Source organism: Centruroides vittatus, unplaced genomic scaffold (assembly GCF_030686945.1).
Source record: "Centruroides vittatus isolate TY-2023 unplaced genomic scaffold, ASM3068694v2 contig_89, whole genome shotgun sequence".
Classification (NCBI taxonomy): Eukaryota; Metazoa; Arthropoda; class Arachnida; order Scorpiones; family Buthidae; genus Centruroides; species Centruroides vittatus.
In genome coordinates, this window is record NW_027122580.1 from 1,412,989 (window position 1) to 1,434,198 (window position 21,210).

Here is a 21,210-nt window from a genome sequence, read left to right on the forward strand (position 1 = left end):
GAAATAGAAATCAAACAATTTAAATTCATGATGAAAATAGCATAGAACAAAATATAAACGTTCTGAAACCTGATATATATTAGTAATATGCCAAATGACTATCATATTAAATCAAGCTACTTCTTTGCTATTATTTTTAATTACTTTCTAAATAATTTCTCGTTAGAAGAAGGCATTAGGCACCATCTCTAACAACTAACACCGATTTGTAGCCCGATTTAATATTGCAGTCATTAGCATTGAACAAAAATTATGAACACTGAACATTTTCAAAAATTGAAACAAAATATAATAACTACTTGATAAAAATAAAATAAATAAAATATTTTTATGTATGTAAACAAATGTTTTTGTATTATATAATTGATCCAAATATTCAGTTAAGGTCTTTTTCTTTTATATTAATTCAAAAGCTATTTAATATTGATAGTATTTGCAAGACATATTTAATGAGTTTTGTGAATGTAAGGTTTCTCATACCTGACAACTTATGAGGAATTTTGTTGTAACTTACAATATGAATCTACCCTGAGATTCTGTAGAGGTTATCTTTTTGGACTTTTAACTGTTTGTTGTAGTTTTTGCTGAAGACTTGATATTTTCTTAAATTCTTTTTATACTTTTATTTTGGAGTGCTCCCTTTTGTGTCTCCACCTTGTTGTGATAGGGCTTGGTGATCTATGCTGCAGTGTCTCACAAAGGGATGGCATGACATTGGGCTCACCGATTTTGGTCAAACTTGGTGAGATTATACTGCATCCTGAATGACTGATGTGTGCCAAACTATAAGGTGTAATATTCAAATTTGAAGTTGAAAATTGCAAATCACTTAAAATGTTTAGAATTTCCATCATCTGTAGAGTGGCTGGTAACTCAGTGAAGGTGCACTGGTTCATAACTGTGAGGTTGGTGTTTCAAATCTTGGTGGTATCAATGTTCCCTTCCAAAACTATAATTTTCACTTTTTTCTTGGTGCTTTTAAATTTATTATACTGTCAGAGAGAGAAACTGATTTACAAGTCAGTGGGGTCCTGAATGTCACAGCAGGGTCCAACTAAGAGGAACACCTACCAATACCAACATGAAAGTGTCATTTTCAGATACCTTCCAGCCCTTAGCACAAAACCACTGTGCTAAGGGCTGGAAGGTATCTGGACAGTGTAACAGGTACTGTGAACAATCGCATTGGGCACCAGGTGACACCTCATTGTAATCAGCATTGGGGCTCTGCGGATATCAACCATATACAGAGGTGTGCAAAAAAATTGTATTATCCTAACATTTTCCTGAAAATCAGATACAGTTGCACAAAAACTAAGTTGCATCATCTATCAGTAAAATTGCGTTTTATGCCTCCTGCAACATTGAGTGATTGTATCATTCTTTCAGTGGTATAAAAGTGCCATGGAGTGATCAACACCAGGGGTGGCACCACTAAATATTAGTGCCAGCAGATGTTTTTATCACATACCTTTTTACTTTTGGCTCATATTTATAATTAATACCTTCTTTTGTTCACAACAGATGAACTTGAACTTGTCTTTTGCTTTTCACAAGTTGTGTTAAAAGCTCAATGAATGAAAGCTGTTTAATGAATTGATAGAACATGATTAAACACAAGTCTGTTTTACTTAATTCATTAAATAAATATATTCTACTTATGGATAAAAAGTGTCAAAATTTTGTTTTTTTTTCCTTGTTATTTACAACAATTCATGGTGGTTTTATACTGTTTAATTACTGTTTTTTCTCAAAATGAGTGTGAAATGTTATTTGTTGGGAGTTCTCCAACAGGTTTAGAAGATTAATTGAATCGCTGTTTCTCACTGATGACACTAATGACACTGGATGTGTCATTAGAGTCAACAGGACATGCTGAAGAACTAATTTTGCCAGTCCTTTTCTTAGATGGCAAAGTGGAGGCATAGGTGCCAAGCGTAGCTTCTTCAGAAGCCTTGCCACTTATTCTTCTCCTCTGTTTCTGACAGTGTTGGATTCCTGGCTAGAGATGAATCTCAACTCTCCTTAGCTAAAGCTGCACTCTGTTCCTTGGAGTCTGTTGAGTTGCAATCACAGACAGAAAACAAAGAAAACAACAGAGGGAAGCACATGCAGAAACTTTAGATATCCCTATGTTTCATATAAGGACTATCTTATATGAAACATGTACAGTACAGTGGAAAGAGGGCTTATTTTAGATGTAATAAATTTGATTATTGATGGATAGGTCTATATTTGTGCTCCCTGTGACTCTGATCATGTAGAATTGTATATGGAAATTGAATATAGTGAGGAAGGTGATTGTTTAAAGGACAAGCAATCACCTTTCAATAGACATATAACATACATCGGATTCACGTACAGATCACTTGAGGCTAGAATACAGACCACAAATATGATGTGTCCAAGGAGAAATATAATACTGCACTAGCCCAGTATGCTACCTAACCCAGAGTTTCTCCTTGTTAGATGAAGCTACTTTTTTACACAGAGCTTTTGACCAACACGACTTACGTTCATTGGAGGCTCTTGAAATTTATATAGCTGGCACGGAGGGAGGTTGCATTAACTCCGACTATATTCCGGTTCCACAATCGTGGAAGTATTATTTACAATGCCACAAAGCATAACAATAATTTTTGATGTCTAATTATGCATTTATCTTTATGCAATGTAAAGAAAACAATTTCCTTATCGAACATCCTTTGTACATTAAAACATCGGGCTAACTTTTACAACACCATATATTGTTTTTTTTCTTGCGAAGACACAATGCAGTGACAGCAGATTTAAAACACTGGGCAAATTTTCATCCTTTATTTGGTTGGAATGCTTTTTACATTGCACGTTTCGGGCCGATGCCCCTCTTCAGCCAACTTTTATCTTTTCTTAGTATCCATTATCTTGATGTTGAACCATGTTCTTCTCTCAAATGATGATATTTGCCATTTCTATATTAATAATTTAGTTTTATCTTGAGGAAACTGTCACTGCATTGTGTCTTCGCAAGAAAGAAAACATAAAACACGGTTTCCTCAAAATAAAACCATATATTGTATTATTAATAATTTATTTTTAGCTTTATTTAAAAAATAATTTATTTATATGTTGTAATACGTAACAATCTTTGTTTTGAACATCATTTGAACGTTTAAAAAATTGGAACACGTCTATGTTCGAAAGCTAATGCGTTTCAAACGATGAACTGTTTTTTCTGTTTTTGCATTGTTTCTTGACGAGGGTCTCTGAAAGACGGCTGAAAACCTTTGATCATTAAAGATTATATGCTGGAATTAGCATTTAGGTGTTAGTGTTTTGTTTAGTATACAGTTCCAGTTTGTGTGTATGTTTTTTATGTTGACATTGTTTACATGAACCATTTTTAGAGTCAGCCATGCAGTCACTAGAGTAGATGACTTTGGAGTGTTTTAGATAGGTTGTCAACAGGTTTGTTCTCCTGGCAAATCCTGGAGAGTTGACAATCTGCCAGTATTGGCAAAAAATTTTAACACTTACGAGAGACGTGTTTTTTTATGTTATGCCTCTGAGGCATTAAATTTTGTTTTTTACTTTTTTTAAATCATGCACATTTGGAAACAAATAACTTTTTGGTTTTATTATTAATGTTAAAGATTGTTAGTAATAATTTCACACTAACATCTTTAAATGCCATATACTTTTAATGATACTTTAATTAAAAATATAATTAAATGGAATGTATTTTTCATCTTTGAAGAAGGTTGTTAAAAGTGAATGAAAACATTAAAGTATAATTAAAAGTATACCACATTTAAAGATATCAATGTAAATTATTAGTATGATTAAAAGTGCAGTTTTTTGAAGCAGTAAATATTGTTTTTTCCCATTTAATTTGGTATGTAATAAGTAAGAATTTGTTGATACAAGTTTGATTATAGATGATTTGAATTTAATGTAGACAAATGAAAAAATCAATTTTTTGACTTTTTTTTATAATTGCTCCATTTGAAAAGTTTACACTTGAATCTGATTGAATAATGGTTCATTTTCCTTCTACCTTCTTACAAAAATTTATGACAATGTGTCCAATAGAAGTTTAGTTTTTGACTTTTTTTTTATATCATCCTATTTTTTCATAGTAATTAGACTCTACTTCTTCATAGGAAATACGTTGAAATTATAAAAATTGTGATTTTATTTGCTTATTTGACCTGATTCCCAGCCAAAGCCTTACAGATGATCAATATACATCATCCCACTCTTCAAGCTGGTTCTTATTACACTCACATCATCCCTCTCTCTTCAATCATGTAACCTCAGACAATAAACATCAATAGAGTTCTAACAAAGGTACAATGTTGAAAAACTTGTTTTATTTAAAAGCTGAAGGTTATTGCTAATGTAGAAACCCTATCCCAAATTGGATTTATGTAATACAACAATGCTTCAAACCCAAAATCCAGTTAGTAAAATAAAAACATTTATTGAAGAACAAACGTTTACAACCTTTACAAAGGCCATCTTCAGATTCTACTGGAAGAATGCAAATCGAACATAAAAGGAATTTAAATAACGTTTGTTTTGTACTATAATGTATTACTGTGTTTCTGCGCAGAAACACAGTAATACATTATAGTACTGTCCTCCAGGCATGTGACATAGGAGCCATGTCCCTGCTGTTGATAGCTGTTCCTCTAGAAATCACCTTATACCTAGAGAACGGCAACAAAGCAGAAGATCCAATTTGGCCTTGGTGCGACATAAACAAACCACAGCTTTCCTGTAGAGTTTGGCCAGCATAGTCATATTATAGATTGAAAATGTTTGTTCTTCAATAAATATTTTTATTTCACTAACTGGATTTTAGGTTTGGAAGTGTTATCATATTACTGTTAACTATAAACATAATGAATTTGGATAATTTTTTAAAAACACTTTGATTTCTGAAATTCTGCATTTAAAACTACTTTTAAATTCTTTGGCATTTAAAGAAAATGGCAATAATTTTAAAGAATTAAACAGTAAATTATTTAACACATTTACTGCCATGAGAAGCACAGCAATTTTATTTCAGTAGGAAAGGATCAGTTTTTATAATTGAAAATCTTAGATTAGAAAAGATTTAACGAGATATTAAATAAACTCAAAGAACACTCCTACAAAATGTAGAGCAATTAACATATGCCTATTCATAGGGAGAAAGTATATTCTTGTAATCTGCAACATTTACACTCAGAATGTATTTAATAATTCTTTGATTTTTTCACATTTATAAGTTTTCTATGTCTATCTTTAATATTTCTGAGAGATAGATTGTTTTATAATCCAGAAATCTGGATAAATAGGGTTCCACTATATTAGGAAACAGCTTTATTGTTTGATAAAGCTGGTTCATCACGAATGATAAGAGTTAAAGTAAGCACACATTTGGGTGGGCAGATGAAGTGAGTGACAAACAAAACGGTACTTTTGGCCCGGAAAAATTTTTTTTTTTTTTGCATCTTTGGAATGTTTTCTAAGTCTCCAAATTTTTTGAAAAATTTTTACCCGCGCGAAAAAATTTTATTGCGATTTTAATTAACCTTTAATGACGCACGATTAACGCTCAATTGTTTAAATATGAAATTTTTTTATAAAACTTCATTCATCCTTCTAAAGTTCTAGAGCGCCGATTTTACTTCGGTAAAGTTATTTAAAGCTATTTTCTGTTGTCAAAAACAACATCCAATAGTTTTTAATTTTTTTAATTAATAGATTTTATTATATATACGTTTAATTAAGTCGGGGGAATCGAAAATTTCAATTAAAATCGTAATTTTAAAAAAATATTTAGAAATATACTGCCATCTAGTATTCACCCTACTTTTTACCCTTCTCCTCCCGAGAGTTTCATGAGAATGTCCCGCGAAACACGACACCAGCTGTTCTCAAGGTCATCCAGCTGTGTAAACAATGACTCATCAGTGTCAAGTTTCGCACTAAGGCGAGAAAAAGGAAATTGTACTTTGAAGCTTTTATCTTTAATATTTCTGAGAGATAGATTGTTTTATAATCCAGAAATCTGGATAAATAGGGTTCCACTATATTAGGAAACAGCTTTATTGTTTGATAAAGCTGGTTCATCACGAATGATAAGAGTTAAAGTAAGCACACATTTGGGTGGGCAGATGAAGTGAGTGGAATCAAATAAATTTGTGTCCATTTGTTGCATTACAATGGCAGAATGAGCAGAATTTAGAACAAAAGAAAGAGTGGAAAAACTTTTTCAGTATGAGTAATATCCATGAAATATTAAATGTAGTGAGCTTTTGAACATTAGATGTTAATGCTGTAAGTTATATAAATTTTTGTATTTTTCACTAAAGAAATTAGTCATGTCTGAACTGAGAAACGGGCACTAATGACAATGCTTATCTCTCAAAAATAGGGATTTCTATTGATGAGTGAAGTGCCAGGAGGCTTCAACAAATAGGAACCTGGTTTAGTGAATTTGTTGGTTCAAGGCAGGTGGGTTCATATGTTAATGTGAGATGAGGAGATGGATTTCTTCCCATACAGTCTAGTCTTTTTGTGCACTTTGTGTCTCACTAACTTAGTTTGGGCACATTCATAAATTATAATGCAAGCATGTGTTTTCTCTTACTGTGTCTTCCAATCTGTCTGCTCACCAGTCCACGTTGCTAGAATAAGTAAGAAAGGTGTTTTTGTGTGTATCAGTGTTAATCGAAAAGTTCCAGTTTATTGATAAACTTCATTTTAATACTTACCTAGTTATTTTAACTTTTCTAATTTCTAAATCTTTCTGTGTAATATTAATATATATATAGGTACCTTTGTATAACATGGTAGTTATGCAAATCCATGCTATACAAAACAAAGGACTAATGCAAAGCATAGGGTTAGGTTCCAAAAGTTAACAAAAGTATGCTATTCTTTTTCATTACTAAGAGAAATATGTTTATTAAAGCAATCAATAAATTATTTCCAGTCAATAATTAATGGTCATGATTAAAAGTACTGTATTAAGTGTTAATATTAATTTTAGTTAAACGGGGGTGTTTTCTTTTTAAAAACTATCGTCATCTGAGTTTTTTTGTTGATCTTGATCAGAAATATCAGCAACATTTTCAATTTTTTAAAATTTTTATGCATGACAAAATAAAAATATGTTGTTAATAAAAAATTTGTTCCAATGGGTTTTGTTTATTCTGTCAAGTACCAAGTAATTAATGAATGATTAACACATCGGTGTTACGGCGTTACAAGCGGTGATTTGTAGAACGTCACATGTACTCGCAAGCACTTTCAACAGCTTACAGCTGTCATCTTCAGGCGAAAATCGAATACTATAATTTTCGAACAGTTAGCTTTTTAATGGACTATTTAAATTATGTAAAGCACATGGATGGAATTCCGTATACATATTAAAATTGCAATAATTGTTATAGGTGTAGTAACATGCTGTGATGACGCAATACCCCCAAAATATTTAATACATAAATAATGGTGCCATATTTGGCTGTGGTGTAACTGAGAAAGGAAATTTATAATTTAGATTGTTTAAATAATGATATCCACATTTGAAGCCGTCATGCTTATAAATGCCTTACTACTGAGCTCAGGTTACCCAACATCACATGTATTACATTTGTGAGAGGCCCTCTTACTCGTCACAGAAAACAGTTATTTTCAATTTAATGGTAACATATACAAACAAACCCAAGGTGTGCCAATGGGTTTCCCCGTCACCCATTTTAGCAGAGCTCATCACGAGGAATATAGAATATCGCATTTTCCATGCCCCATTAGCAATCCACTATCCAATCATGTATCTACAATATGTAGATGACATATTACTTGCATGGGATGGCTCTGCAGAGGAATTAGACAAGTTTATTCAAATGTTAGCATCCATATATCCTACCATCAGGTTCACTGTGGAAGAGGAACAAAATACCAAAATCTCTTTTCTATATCTTGAAATATATAGATCTCCTCGGCTACTTTTTTCAGTGCACCACAAAAACATATGTGGTATGCTGTTTATCCCTGTAACCGCCTTCCAACCCACAAATTTTGTAAAGTCTGCTATTACTTCTCTCATTCGGATAGCGCTCATTTTACCACCCAGACATTAATAGACAAAGAATTGCACCGTATTAATAGGGCGGTGCATAATGCTGGGTATTCTACTTACAGATTTTATTATCTCCTTAACCGTGTCAAGAACAAATTATTTCCAAAATCTTTTCTCTGCAACAAAGAAGAATTCATTTTAGTACAGCCTCCGATACCGTTTTTGGGCCATATATCCCTAAAAATAACACGTATATTTAGAAAACATGGTTTTTTGTTGCCCATAGTCCTTCAACCAACATTAAGACGTATATTGTGCAACGATAGAGACCCTCTCACGTTGAATGAGAAATTGGGAATTTACGAAATCCCACTAAAACATACACTGTCAGGGTTAGAAATCATTTACATAGGAGCAACCACCAGAATGCTACACTCCCGCATCCTCGAACACCAGGAAGATATTAGAAACAATAGACCAACAACAGAATTAGCTAAAAAGGTGCTAAATCAGGATTATCTTCCACTCGGGCCATACAAAATTGCTAAAACGTTGCGACGATCGAAGAGAGGTATTCATATGGGAGAGTCTTTACATATCCACCTTAACACCATGCAATGCACCGACATTAGAAATCCTGCAACTGTGGATATCATTATTTAAACAATCTAAATTATAAATTTCCTTTCAGTTACACCACAGCCAAATATGGCATCATTATTTATGTATTAAATATTTTGGGGGTATTGCATCATCACGGCATGTTTCTACACCTATAACAATTATTGCAATTTTAATATGTATACAGAATTCTATCCACGTGCTTTATGTAATTTAAATAGTCCATTAAAAAGCTAACTGTTCGAAAATTATAGTATTCGATTTTCGCCTGCGGATGACAGCTGTAAGCTGTTGAAAGTGCTTGCGAGTACATTGAAGTTTTACAAATCACCGCTTGTAACGCCGTAACACCTATGTGTTAATCATTCATTACTGTACGTTGGCGTGAAGTGTAATATAATTTTACCAAGTAATTTTTTTTCATCCAGAATTTGTGTTTGAATCAGGGCTGTGGAGTCGTTAGATTTTTACACTACTCCGACTCCAACTTCTTACGATTCGGCTCCGACCTTGGGCAGGGGTTGGGTTGGCCACTTGTTAACAAAGTAGGCCCGAAAATTCTGACATCGTCACATGACCTCTGAATATTAACATCAATAAAAATAGTTCTAATAAAATAAAGTTGAGAACTCACGCCAAGTTTTAACTGGGTTTCGGTAGAGAAACTTCACTGATTTCGGCATTAAACTATTTCTTTTTTATTATCACTAGCACTTTCGACGAGTTTATAATCGTCGTCTTCAGGTGAAACGAATTATTTTAAAAACGAATGTGCAGAATGTTCTAAGGAGAACAGAATTTTTGAATTCAAAAACAGGCATCCGGTAATTCCGTTACGAACATGCAAAAAGATGTTGGCATGTTCGAATTCATAAATCTACGGTGCGGGCGGCGCATGCGTGGAACTGACACCGCGATGGCGATACGATGTTAGGCGCGTTTCGTTGTTTAAGCGCCGATATAATGCTACCCACATTCCGGGTAGATCTAGAGTAGGGGACATTGCATGCTTCCGTAGTAGCAGTGAGAAGCGCTTCCCAGATGAGTACAAGCCTTCGATTGTTGCAACACTTTATTATTTCTGTTCTGGACCACAGGGGGTTGTAGCCTTGCTCGAGAACTTTTTTAGCGAGCTCTGCAGTATATTTTCCCTTGGCTACATCATCCTGATGCTCTGCTAGACGGGAGGCGAGCATTCTTGTTGTTGCTCCTATATATCTTGTGCTAGCTCCTGTTTCCGGATTTTCTAGGTGTATTGCGTAGACTCCTGATTTTTCTAAAGTGGTTAGCTTGTCATGATCATTAAAATGTTTTTTAAAATAATTTGTTTCATCTGAAGACGACGATTATAAACTCGTCGAAAGTGCTAGTGATAATAAAAAAGAAATAGTTTAACGCCGAAATCAGTGAAGTTTCTTTACCGGAACCTAGTTCTAATAAAGATAGAACGTAGGAACTTTTTTATTCCAAAGCTAAAATATTCCTCTAAGTAATGAATCAATACGATAATTTTTATTTTTCTGTTGTTATATATAACAGAGGAAAAGTGTAGCGATTGTTCAAAAAACGATCCCACCCCAAATTTTTGCATTTTTGGACTCGGGGCACCTCGAAATGTCAAGATATGCAAAAGATTTGAGTTTTTTTTCCTGTATGTATGAATCTTAGACTGCATGGGAGGCACGATTTTGAATTGGAGTCTGATGGTTTAACATGGGAGTTATTAAGCTTGAAAATGGTTGAACTAAATCGGTTGGTACACATTCTAACATTCGTTCGCACTTCTCTATGTTTCCAGGCTTCCCGAGTTCAAAAGAGTAAAAATCTGAGAAAGTCATTTTTTTGACCGATCGTCATTCTTTTCCTTTGTTATAGGCCTGTACTGTATAACAGCCAGGAAAGTAATAATGACGACGATTCTGATTATTTTCTAAAACATACAAAATAAAACGATTTTAAAAAATTAATTAAACATTAAAATTTGACACATCTACTGAATATATAAGTTCACACTTATTGACTCGTTTGATGATGGCATTGGTATTTGGTAAGCATGTATGAATAAAAATAGTAAATACATTCTTATACAAACAAATTAGTTTAATAAAAATGTTGTACAGCACATAATACAGTGGACCTTTGTTATAGCGCTGCTCACTATACTGCGCACTCGGTTATAGTGCGGGTGATGTTTGCGACACGATAAGCTCAAACACATATATACAGGTCTGTGCGGCATTAGTGAGTAGTGCATTTTATTGTTACTATGTATGGAGTAATTGTGTATGTATTGAGTTCCTGAATGTATTTTGAATAGTGTTTAATTATTGTATGCATGATGAGTAAAGGAAAAGCTTGACATTATTGCTAAAGTAAAGAGGTGAACCGCGTTACACCACGCTGCTTGGTATAACGCGGTTCACCTTATAACACAGGTGTTGTTTCCCACTCAACATGCATGTTATATCGGGGTCCACTGTATACAAGTATATTGGGTAATATATAAATATACAGATACATTAAACTAAGTTAAGAATGAAAAATATAGCATCTAAATGTTATATTTTTCATTCTTACTGGTAAAAAACAGGTTGCTTATTTTGCCATGTTGATTAATTTATTATTTTTCATCTCTGTTATAAACTGAATTACTCCTTACAAAAAAAATCACTTCTGTTAAGTCAGCATTCACTGAAGCTCTTAAATCATATTTAATAATTTTAAGAACGGAAAATAAATGCTCTACTGGAACTTGGTTGGTGACAATGCTGTGACAATCAATGTTGTATTTTGGATGATGTCTGGATAGTGCAGTACAGTAATATCCTGAACTTATGTGATAGGTGGGACCGAGCGATAACTGCGTAAGTCGGGGTATAATTTTGCATATAAATACATACAAATTATTTTTAATTGGGGCTGGAGACTAAAGAAAATAATAATTTAGAAAAAAATGTTTAATAAAATCTTAGATAATACATATGTATAACAAATTATATTATTGAAATTGTAAAACAAAGTTCTTTTGATGTAGAAGGCTTCATAAAATCTAACAAATTCATCTGACAGCTGAAAGATTTTTTTCTTCTGCAAAATTTCCTCGTAGCATGCTAATGATTTTTTTTATTTTTCATTTTGTAGAAGAAATGCACTGTTCGTTGGAGTCTATATTTTCTAAAGTTTGTAACCCCTTTTCAGTTGAACTGAGGCCTTCTGTCAAGTTTTCACAGCTTCAAGAATTTTTTCTTGACCTTTTATAGTTGTTCTTACCATTGATTCTGGTAGATCAAACTTCTTTGTCAATTCACATATTTTCATTTTTGTATCAAAGTCTTTAATAATGTTAACTTTACATTCCAAAGATAAAGTTTTTCTTTTCTTGTTTGATGCAGAAGAATCAGTTCTACTTCGTTTAGATGACATAGTAGTCTTTCTCAAGTCTTCGTAGATATAACAAACACAGAAATAAATAACACAAAATAAATTGTAGCTATGCGTCGATTCCGCGTGACACATCCGAACATGTAAGCTGAGCCATAGTGTGGGGGGAGTGAGTAATCAAGAGTTGCGTGGCACTCTAACAAAAGACAAATAGACGAGATTTGAAAATTACTTAACTCTGGGTTTGCATAAGTCAAGGTATTACTGTATTGCCATTTTAACATCCAAACTTGAAGAGTGGTCAATGTGATTTATTTTTTCCAGTGCATAATAAATATCATCTTCCAATTTTTGTAAGATTTCCTTTTCTGTCTGTACTCATATAGAACATGAGCTTAATTTTGAGGGTAGAGACAAGTTTTATAAAAAAAATAAAAAAACTAGCAGATGAATCAGATGTTGCTCATGCAAAAAGTAACGATAACGAGATTAAGATATTTAGATTATAGCCGATTTTACCCGTTTTCACTGGGTGCAAGAATTAGGTCCTCTCTCTTCCGAGACTAATTAGAGGATTTTTAGATGGTCTAAAAGTATGTTCGATTTTTAGGCTAAAGTCTGAAAGCAGCAACAACACCTGGATGATAAGAAAGCTAGGACAAGAAAGAAAAAAAATTTACCATCAATTTTCATTAAAGTAAACCTGGTAAAAGGCACAAAACAAATTGAAAATTCCAATGTTCTAAAATCCATGGGCAAATTTGAGACAACATACATGCTTGAATAAAAGTATATTGAATAACAGAGTTTGCACTTAAAAATTGTGAAATTTTATTCAGAGGATTTCCCAAATTCTCAAACTGTGTTAGAGTGAAAGTGTGTTATATGGAGGATTTCCTCAATTTTTGAACAGTGTTGTACAAGAAATACCTGTATATATTGTAAGGAGAGGGAGAAAGCAATCCCTTAAAGATAATTCTTTTCTCATATAGAAAAGTCTGTTTGATGTGGCAATGTTGCACTCTAGCAGGTGATTTTGAAATTAAAATTATATTTGTAAGGTTGGCAGCAAAAAGTTGTTGGACTGGTCAGATCTGTTCCAGCAGGCTTGTTATGTTTGTGTCATATAATGAAAAGGGTGTGGTAGTTTACCTCTGTTGTAAATTTGAGACAATATTTGTTCTGAAGAATTTTGAGATTGATCTGATCATTTGCTTATAGAGTTTAATAAAATTGTTATAGAAATTAGGCTATTGTCTACATTTCCCTTGCCTCAGCTTGAATGCTTCACCTTTTGTTAAATCTTTGGATTCAAGTTGTTGTGAATTTAATAGGAAGATGGACTGGTTGCTGGATGGATGATGATTTATAGATGATGCAGAGAATGATTTATGGGGCTAATGCAGGTGATTTGTGGGATAAATGAGGATATGAAAAAAAAAGAAAAAGATGCATTGATTATAGCAGTAGATTTACTAATAGATTAACTTGGTATGTTAAAATACTTTTTATGTTATATTGGATTAATGCTAAAGTTTTTGGAATTTTCTCGACCTCTAGAATATTCAAAATTGTTCTCTAACAGATGACATCTAGAAGTTTCTTGTGGGGAATGTAAATGCCATTTTGTGTGTTCATACTATCTTAAATATGTCAGTTTGTCAGTACTTTCTCATGAACAAAATTGCATGTGTGCACATTATGATTATCAGTTTGGTATAAAATTTTTACAAATTTTGTAACAATGCAAAAACAAAAAAATTTTATATTAACTTGTATGCATTATTTCCTAAACAGTTACATCACAAAGAGTTGATAAGGGACTCAAAGTCCGAAATGCATACTCTCGGAAATAAAATGTGATTTTCTAAAGCTTGTCTTGTTTCTGAATGATGGTGTAATAAGTCTAGCGGAAAACAAAGGCCATCATACAGCTCATAAATTGAAGAGCAGATAAATCTTATCGCCATATGGTGCAATTGTTTGGCAAGAATGTCATCTCCAAGTCTACAATCAGTAAAGATTGGTTCAGTAAATTTAAAGCTAAGCAATGTGAAGTTGAACATAAACTGTACTCACAAAGGTCTTCTGTGTTATTCGATGACAAGCTGTGGCAATGGTGGAAGCCATCCCACACCTTGACCATACTAGAAATGAGCAAGACATTTGATTGTGACCAGTCCACTGTCAGTCATCCACAGATAAACATTTTGCATTTTCTTTGTAACAACACAAGACCACATGTATTGATATTGATCTGACAGAAGCTGCTTATCTGGCTGGGTGATTCTCCCTCACCTCTTGTATAGTCCAAACATTGCACCATCTGACTGCCATCTTTTTCACTGTATGCAGCACTTCTTGGATAGAAAGCAGTTCACTGATGATGAGATGAAAATTTGAGTCATTGAATAGGTTATCTGCTGGGTCAGCAACAGCAGCAAATGGAAATAAAGTTAAAATGACATCTTCATCTGACTGAGTCAGTATTTAATTTTGGATTGTTCTTGAGAACATAATCATCTCCATTGCTTTCATATTCAGTAGCATCATTTCCTCAGTTTGTTTACAGATAAATATTGCAGTGTCTTCTGGATCACGAACTTTACTCAAGTGTTTTCTTAATGCTTGGTGATCAAGAAATAAAGTTTCTACTAAAACATACCTTTCATTAGCAGTTGTTCCCTCTGGCTAAAGAAAAAGTTTTGAAAATGTCATATTAGTCATCAATGAAAAACAATAAAATATATGTATAATGTATGGCCCTTGACTATAGTTAATGGTATAGAATATATTCAGTTTTGTCAGATTCCTTTGTAGTTACTTAGCTGCATGTTTTACTATTTGGTAAAGGTACCAAATCATGAGAACTCATGAAATTCCAAGCCAGGTATGCAGTAAACAAACTATAGCAAATATACACACCAATCAAAAGTATACTATCAAAACAATATGTGGTTGTAGTCAAATTGATCTCACCCATAATTTTAGTGTTAATGAAATCCGTAATTTTAATTATGATTAGTTCTTAAAATAGACTTTTGTATCGATCCTATGCAAAGCAAAAAATAAAATTTTGTGTATGTGTACATATGTGTGTATATATATATATATAAGAAAATACATACATATTTATTTCTTTTATAGGTAACAACAGCATGCAGCTTTCAAGTAGCAGGAATGCTTACAAATCCTCATACTAATACAATACAAGTAATAACTCAACCAGGTGGTGTGAAAGTAATTGCAGCTCCTAATCCATTAGGTAATAATACATCTGTTGGCCATTCCACTAGTACACCAACAGTTCAGAATGGTCCTCTTCATATTTTAACTTCCACAGCATCTCTTATGGCAATCAGTGCTCAAAATGCAACGGGAACTTCTAGTGTTGTGACCTCATCACCAAAGACAACGGGAACTCAGTCTTTAGTGAGAGTAGCTCCTATTCCTGGAGTAAATTCTGCAAAACAATTAATGCCTCCACTTACTTTAGTGGCTTCTCAGGCTGTAATGGGTGTTACTCAAGTCACTACTGCAACAAAATCAATAATTATTAATCAAGTAGCTGGATTGACAGGTTTGACAACCTCTTCAGCAGGAACCACAGAATCCTCAAATTCTGGAATTGTTAAATCTTTAGCAATAACGTCGTCTTCAACCGTAACCACTACCACAATGCTAACGGCTAAAGGATCTAATCAAACTGGTAATGTACTTACGTCGGTAACTACAGCTGTTCCATCACAGTCAAATGCAGTTACAGCATTACAAACCACTAAATCACTTTCTCACATTGTTCAATCAGGTATGACAGGTAGAAGTATTGCAACGCCACAGATTTTACCTACTGCAGGTAAGAATTACTTTTATTATTTTTACATTCAGTTAATAATTATTGAATAATCTTAGAGTTTGCAAGTTATTTCTGAAATATTTTATGATTTTTCATATGTTTTAATATATAGTTTAATTAGTTATCCAATTTAATGGTTATAATATATTTTAAAATTTCAAATAAAATTGTTTATAAAAACTGCAGAAAATTTTAAGTAAAAAACTTGACAGTTAAGATGAAGACTGAATTCATTATAAGCATATAAAATAAATAATGAGACAAGAATTAATGTGTGTATGAACCTGATTGTTCCCTCATTCACATATCCTTTGTAATTAGCATATTAGAAATTTTGTATTGTGCAAATGAATGTTATTTTAATGATGGAACAAAAACAAATATTAATTGAAAAAACTATTCTAAAATATCTTAAAATATTGTAAAAGTGATCTCAATTGTCATTTCAAACTTACAAAAATTATTTTTGAAAAACTTTTTTCAAAGTAAACAGATTATTTTTTTGTTATTGGCTTTATTCTAGTAGTCTAGTGTTTTTTTAAATTCTGTATCATCTTTAATTTTCTAAAATGTTTATATGAAAAATACATTTTATATTTTGGCTTTTTCAATTTTCAGTTTTTCTTCCTTTCTTTTCTTTTTACTCCTGTGTTTTGAATTTCTCTATTTTATGCTTATTTATCATTTCTATAGGTACTAGTTGTTCTCAACAAAATATTTTCTGTAAAAAGTTATTGTTACATTACAAATAAATAGGGAAAATAAATCTATCCACATAAAATTTATTAATGTAGACTAAGTCTAAGACTTACAAAATTTTTTTGTTATATAATAGTTTTTTGTACAAATATCTTTTCAGTTAGGTATTTATTTCTGCATGAAAATTAAATTGATGACATTTAATCTAACATAGTGTTTTGTTTCTTTTTCATCTATCTTTAGGAGTTTTCTGCTTAAACATTTTATACTTATATATAATGTACTAAACTGGATAAATATACTATGAATAAAAACACACCTTTAATAATCCAACAAAATAGAAGATAAAATCAAACACCAAAAAAATTTTTTTTTGGTGTTTGAATTTATCTTCTATTGTATGTTAACTGAAGAAGATCGTTAAGAAACGGTCAAAAACGTTTTTATATTATTAATATTTATTTGCTGGATTATTAAAGGTGTGTTTTTATTCATAAACATTTTATCTGAACAAATGATGTCAGTCCTCCAGACCAAAATTTAATTTACAATAATTTTTCTATTGGCTCACCAAATACTTCTAAAAGCTGAATTACTTGATTAACACACCAAAAACCTTATTTTAACATTAGCAGGAACAGACTGATAATCATTGAATATGGACTAGACACCCCTTCCTGTATATGAGGAAATTATACATATACAAATGCCATGAAACCTGATATATATGATCTAATATGCCAAACAACTGCCATATTAGATCATAATTATAAAATTTAATAAGAGATGGCACCTAATGGTTGCCTCTAGTGACAAATTATTTAAAAATCAAAATAATTACAGAGAATGGCCTAAAATGGCAGTTGTTTGGCATATTATAAGGAAATTGCTAGAAATAGAGACACCATACTCACATACAGGAGAAATCCATCAATCTGTAAGCTGTTACATAATTGTAAAGATTTCATGAATAAAATTAGGGCACTGAGATTATACAAGATCATGGTATTTGACAAAAGATTTGATAGAGATCTAGTATATGTCAGATACTGTACATTACCATATCACTGACTAAACAAGTTGTAGAACACAAATATGACATAGAAAAGAAGAAATAAACCCATCACTCCATTCATAAATGCCTTCAAAACAAGAGTGAAACCAAAATTAGAGCAAGGTAGTCTCATTAGACACACCATTCAGGCAGAGAATACTAAAGAATTGGAAGCTCTGGAAATGTACAAAGTGGGATTGAAAGGAGAATGCCTCAATTTTAAGGAAGAGGGAAGGATTTTAAGTGCATTGCAAGCATTTTATGATTATCCGAACAGGACTCAAGAAAATGGATTTCATTGATTAAGAAAATATATATGTAAATTTGTAAATATTTATACTAAGAACATTGAATATGATTTTGAATTTCACCATCATTCCAAAGTTTGAAATATATCAATCTCCTTCAAGTTCCAAAATAGAACATAAGATTTAGGACCTGAAGCAGACTTATAATTAGGTCGAAAATGTTTGTCCACAAAAAAATTTAACTCCTACTGGTGTTAAAATAAGGTTTTTGGTATGTTAATCTTTCTATTAATAACAAAATTTAAAAAATCAGAAATCAGTCAAAATTAAAAAAATAATAGTAAATCAATGAAAGAATGTCAGCTCAAAGTCATTTTCAGAAATGTTTTTTAAACTGGATAGGGGTAAGCTCAATAGCTGAAATGATGGAAGAAACACTAATATGGCACAAACAAAATTGGACATATTTTTGCTTCTAATTATTTTAAATGAAATTAAACAGTAAAATAGGACCAATCTTCAAAATAGTGTATAAAATGTAATTGTAATTTATATGCAAGTACCTTACCAAATTGGAAATAGATTTTGCCTTAGTATATTCTGTATATATAGAGATTCTTTTGTTGAAATATCATTTCAAATATTTAAATCAAACAAAAACTTTAATATTTGATTCAAATATTGTTTGGTTTTATTTTAATTTAAGGCTTGTTCATACTTTGTAAGAAAAGAAAAGAGAATAAAAAAAATTTCTGTTCATGCACATTTAAACTTTGAAATGAAAGCTGTTTGTTCCTTTTCAGTTGAACTTTTTTCTGTCTGACAGATTGCTTGAAGAAGCCCTATAGAAAACTTAATTTTTGAATCATTAAAATCCTTAAATTAGATTTACATACTTTTCAAAAAGTTTAAATACATTTTTAAAAACCTTTAATACAACAGCTTTCTTACAAATAAATATCTTAAAGTATATTCTTTTATTATATACATAAAAGAAAAAAAAAAGACATACATAACTGTTTCTTATCAATTATGAGGATAGTTGATTATCAATAAGATAATTAACTATTGACTGTGTGTTTATATAGGTGAACACAAACATTTTTAATATGTAATATTTGTGTTGCTTATCATTTTAATTTTCATATTTTTAATTAGTACCGGCATCTCAGATCAATAACGTGGGACGTCATATCGTTGCCGCATCTATTAAGTCCGTCTCGCCGGCTGCAAGATCTTCTCTATCTCAACTTTCTGGTGTTGCTCACGTTACGCATGTTATGCCTCAGTCACCCGTGGCCGCTTCCGTCGGCCACATTGTTTCTGCCGGAAGTCACGTGTCGGCAGTGACACCGTTAGTTACGCCGATGTCGATGGTGTCGCATTCCGCAACGGTGCATCATCCACAGGTGTATTCGGCTCAGCCACAGTTGGGGAAAGTCATCACTTCGCCAGTCTTAAAATCTGTTGGACAGATACCAATCATTCCACAACAGTTCTTGCAACCGGCTGTCGGATCGGTTGCCGCTCAGCCCGTCGTCGTCGTCAGCATGGCTGCGGCCTCAAACGGACCTCAGACATCTGCGGCGACCTCGTCCGCCAACAAACAGCCGGGAACAATTAACGTACCAGTGACACAATGAAGTCGTCGGTGATATTTCGATTTTTGCATTCTTTAGTCTAATTATATGGTAATACTTGTTAATGTTATCAAATTTTCTTGATGTGGAATGTTAAAATCTAAATGGATGTGTTTTATTGCCTCCATTTCAGAAATCGGAAGGGTCAGAATTTTTTTATTCATTCCATTTTTCCTCTTTTCGTTTGTGTGTGTCATATAAAAATATGTGGCGAGAACAAGTGCCCGTCACACATTGCATATAATAATTTGTTGGACAAATGAACAGGATGGGAATCACTCTAAATAATTCAAATTTAATTTGTAAAAGCAATGAAGTTTTGTCTTATACAATTTAACAAAAAGACATTTTCCATCTATAAATATATGATGGAACTAAATTAAGTTAATACTGTAATATACTATTTTATCTTTATTTCCAATATTATTTTTTTCTCTATAGCAACTATATTAAAATTATCACATTGACAATTGTGTTAATATAAAAAATATACAAATGGTTACCAATTTTTTGAATCATATTTAAATAAATTTAGAATTATATAAATATATTAAATATATTTGTATAATTCTATGATAAGTAATCAATATAACATTTATTATTTGTTAACATGAATTTACACTTCTTTATATATGTTAAATCAGATACACAAGTTTCTTAAATCGTGTGTATATAAAAATATTGTTAATTTATTAGTAAGTATTTACGACGATATTTTCTTTGTTTCTATATTTTTTTAGCAAAATTTAAAATTAGTTTTTTGATATGTACTGTATCCATGAACAAATTTGAAAAATTCTCAATTTTCTATAGTTTAAATGTATTATTCGTTTTATAAAAACTTGGATAAAATATTATGAGAGATTTATTTTAAAATTTTTAATTAACTGAAGAATAATAATTAAAAAGAGGGCTTAAAAAGTTTAAGTTGAAAACTAGTATTTGATATGGAAACTAAATTTATTTGTATCCTGTATCAAATATGACATCATTTAATAAATTTTTTAGTAGTCAGCGAGATGTGAAATATAACTGCAAAGTCTGTTGAATTACTTTAATTATATTTTTAAAGACAATCATTGTATTCCAGTAAAAAATTTATAATGTTATGAAAAATAAAGTCCATAAACTTGTTCCTAATTAAATTTGCCTTTGTGACAGTTTGAAGTTCAAAAATTATTAGAAATCAAACAAAATGTTTTATTGTCTATTTGCTGGCATTTTGGAAAGTTTTTTCTACCATGGAGCATTGACTTCTGTAAAGGCCATGACAGCAAGAATCTGGGTATCCAACTTTTTCAAATGATAAGGATTGAAATTTTCTTTTGTCACCCTTTTTCTTGTTGGAAAATTAAAAAGGTCAAATTTCCAAAAAAAAAGTAAGCATTTATTGTTATTTTGGTTAGAAACCTTGATATATATTTGGGAGGTCCTTCTTACCGACGTACTAAATCTGTTCGACACCCCCGTGCTCGATTTGCCGCTTATGTGGGTTAACTTATATAACAGTTTAAGATGTATCTAGCTCCACATTTCGGCGACTTATTGCATGTGTGCATTACAACCGCGCGTGTTTTATTTAAATTCTTTACGTTCCATTCCATCTTTGATTTTATTTCAAAATGTTAATACCGTTGGAATAATTCGATATTTCT

The 21,210-nt window shown here is 31.9% G+C and overlaps 1 protein-coding gene across 1 annotated transcript in view; it reads left to right on the plus strand.

Annotated features, from left to right (window-relative positions):
• The window catches only part of LOC136983831 (uncharacterized), a 79,858-nt gene extending 58,904 nt beyond the window's left edge, over window positions 1-20,954 (plus strand). Inside the window, exons 9-10 of the mRNA XM_067280700.1 lie at window positions 15,206-15,914; window positions 19,074-20,954. Coding sequence (XP_067136801.1) covers window positions 15,206-15,914; window positions 19,074-19,558 — 1,194 coding nt within the window. The 3' untranslated portion in view covers window positions 19,559-20,954. The remainder of the gene's footprint in view (window positions 1-15,205; window positions 15,915-19,073) is intronic.
• Window positions 20,955-21,210: the final 256 nt, after the last annotated feature.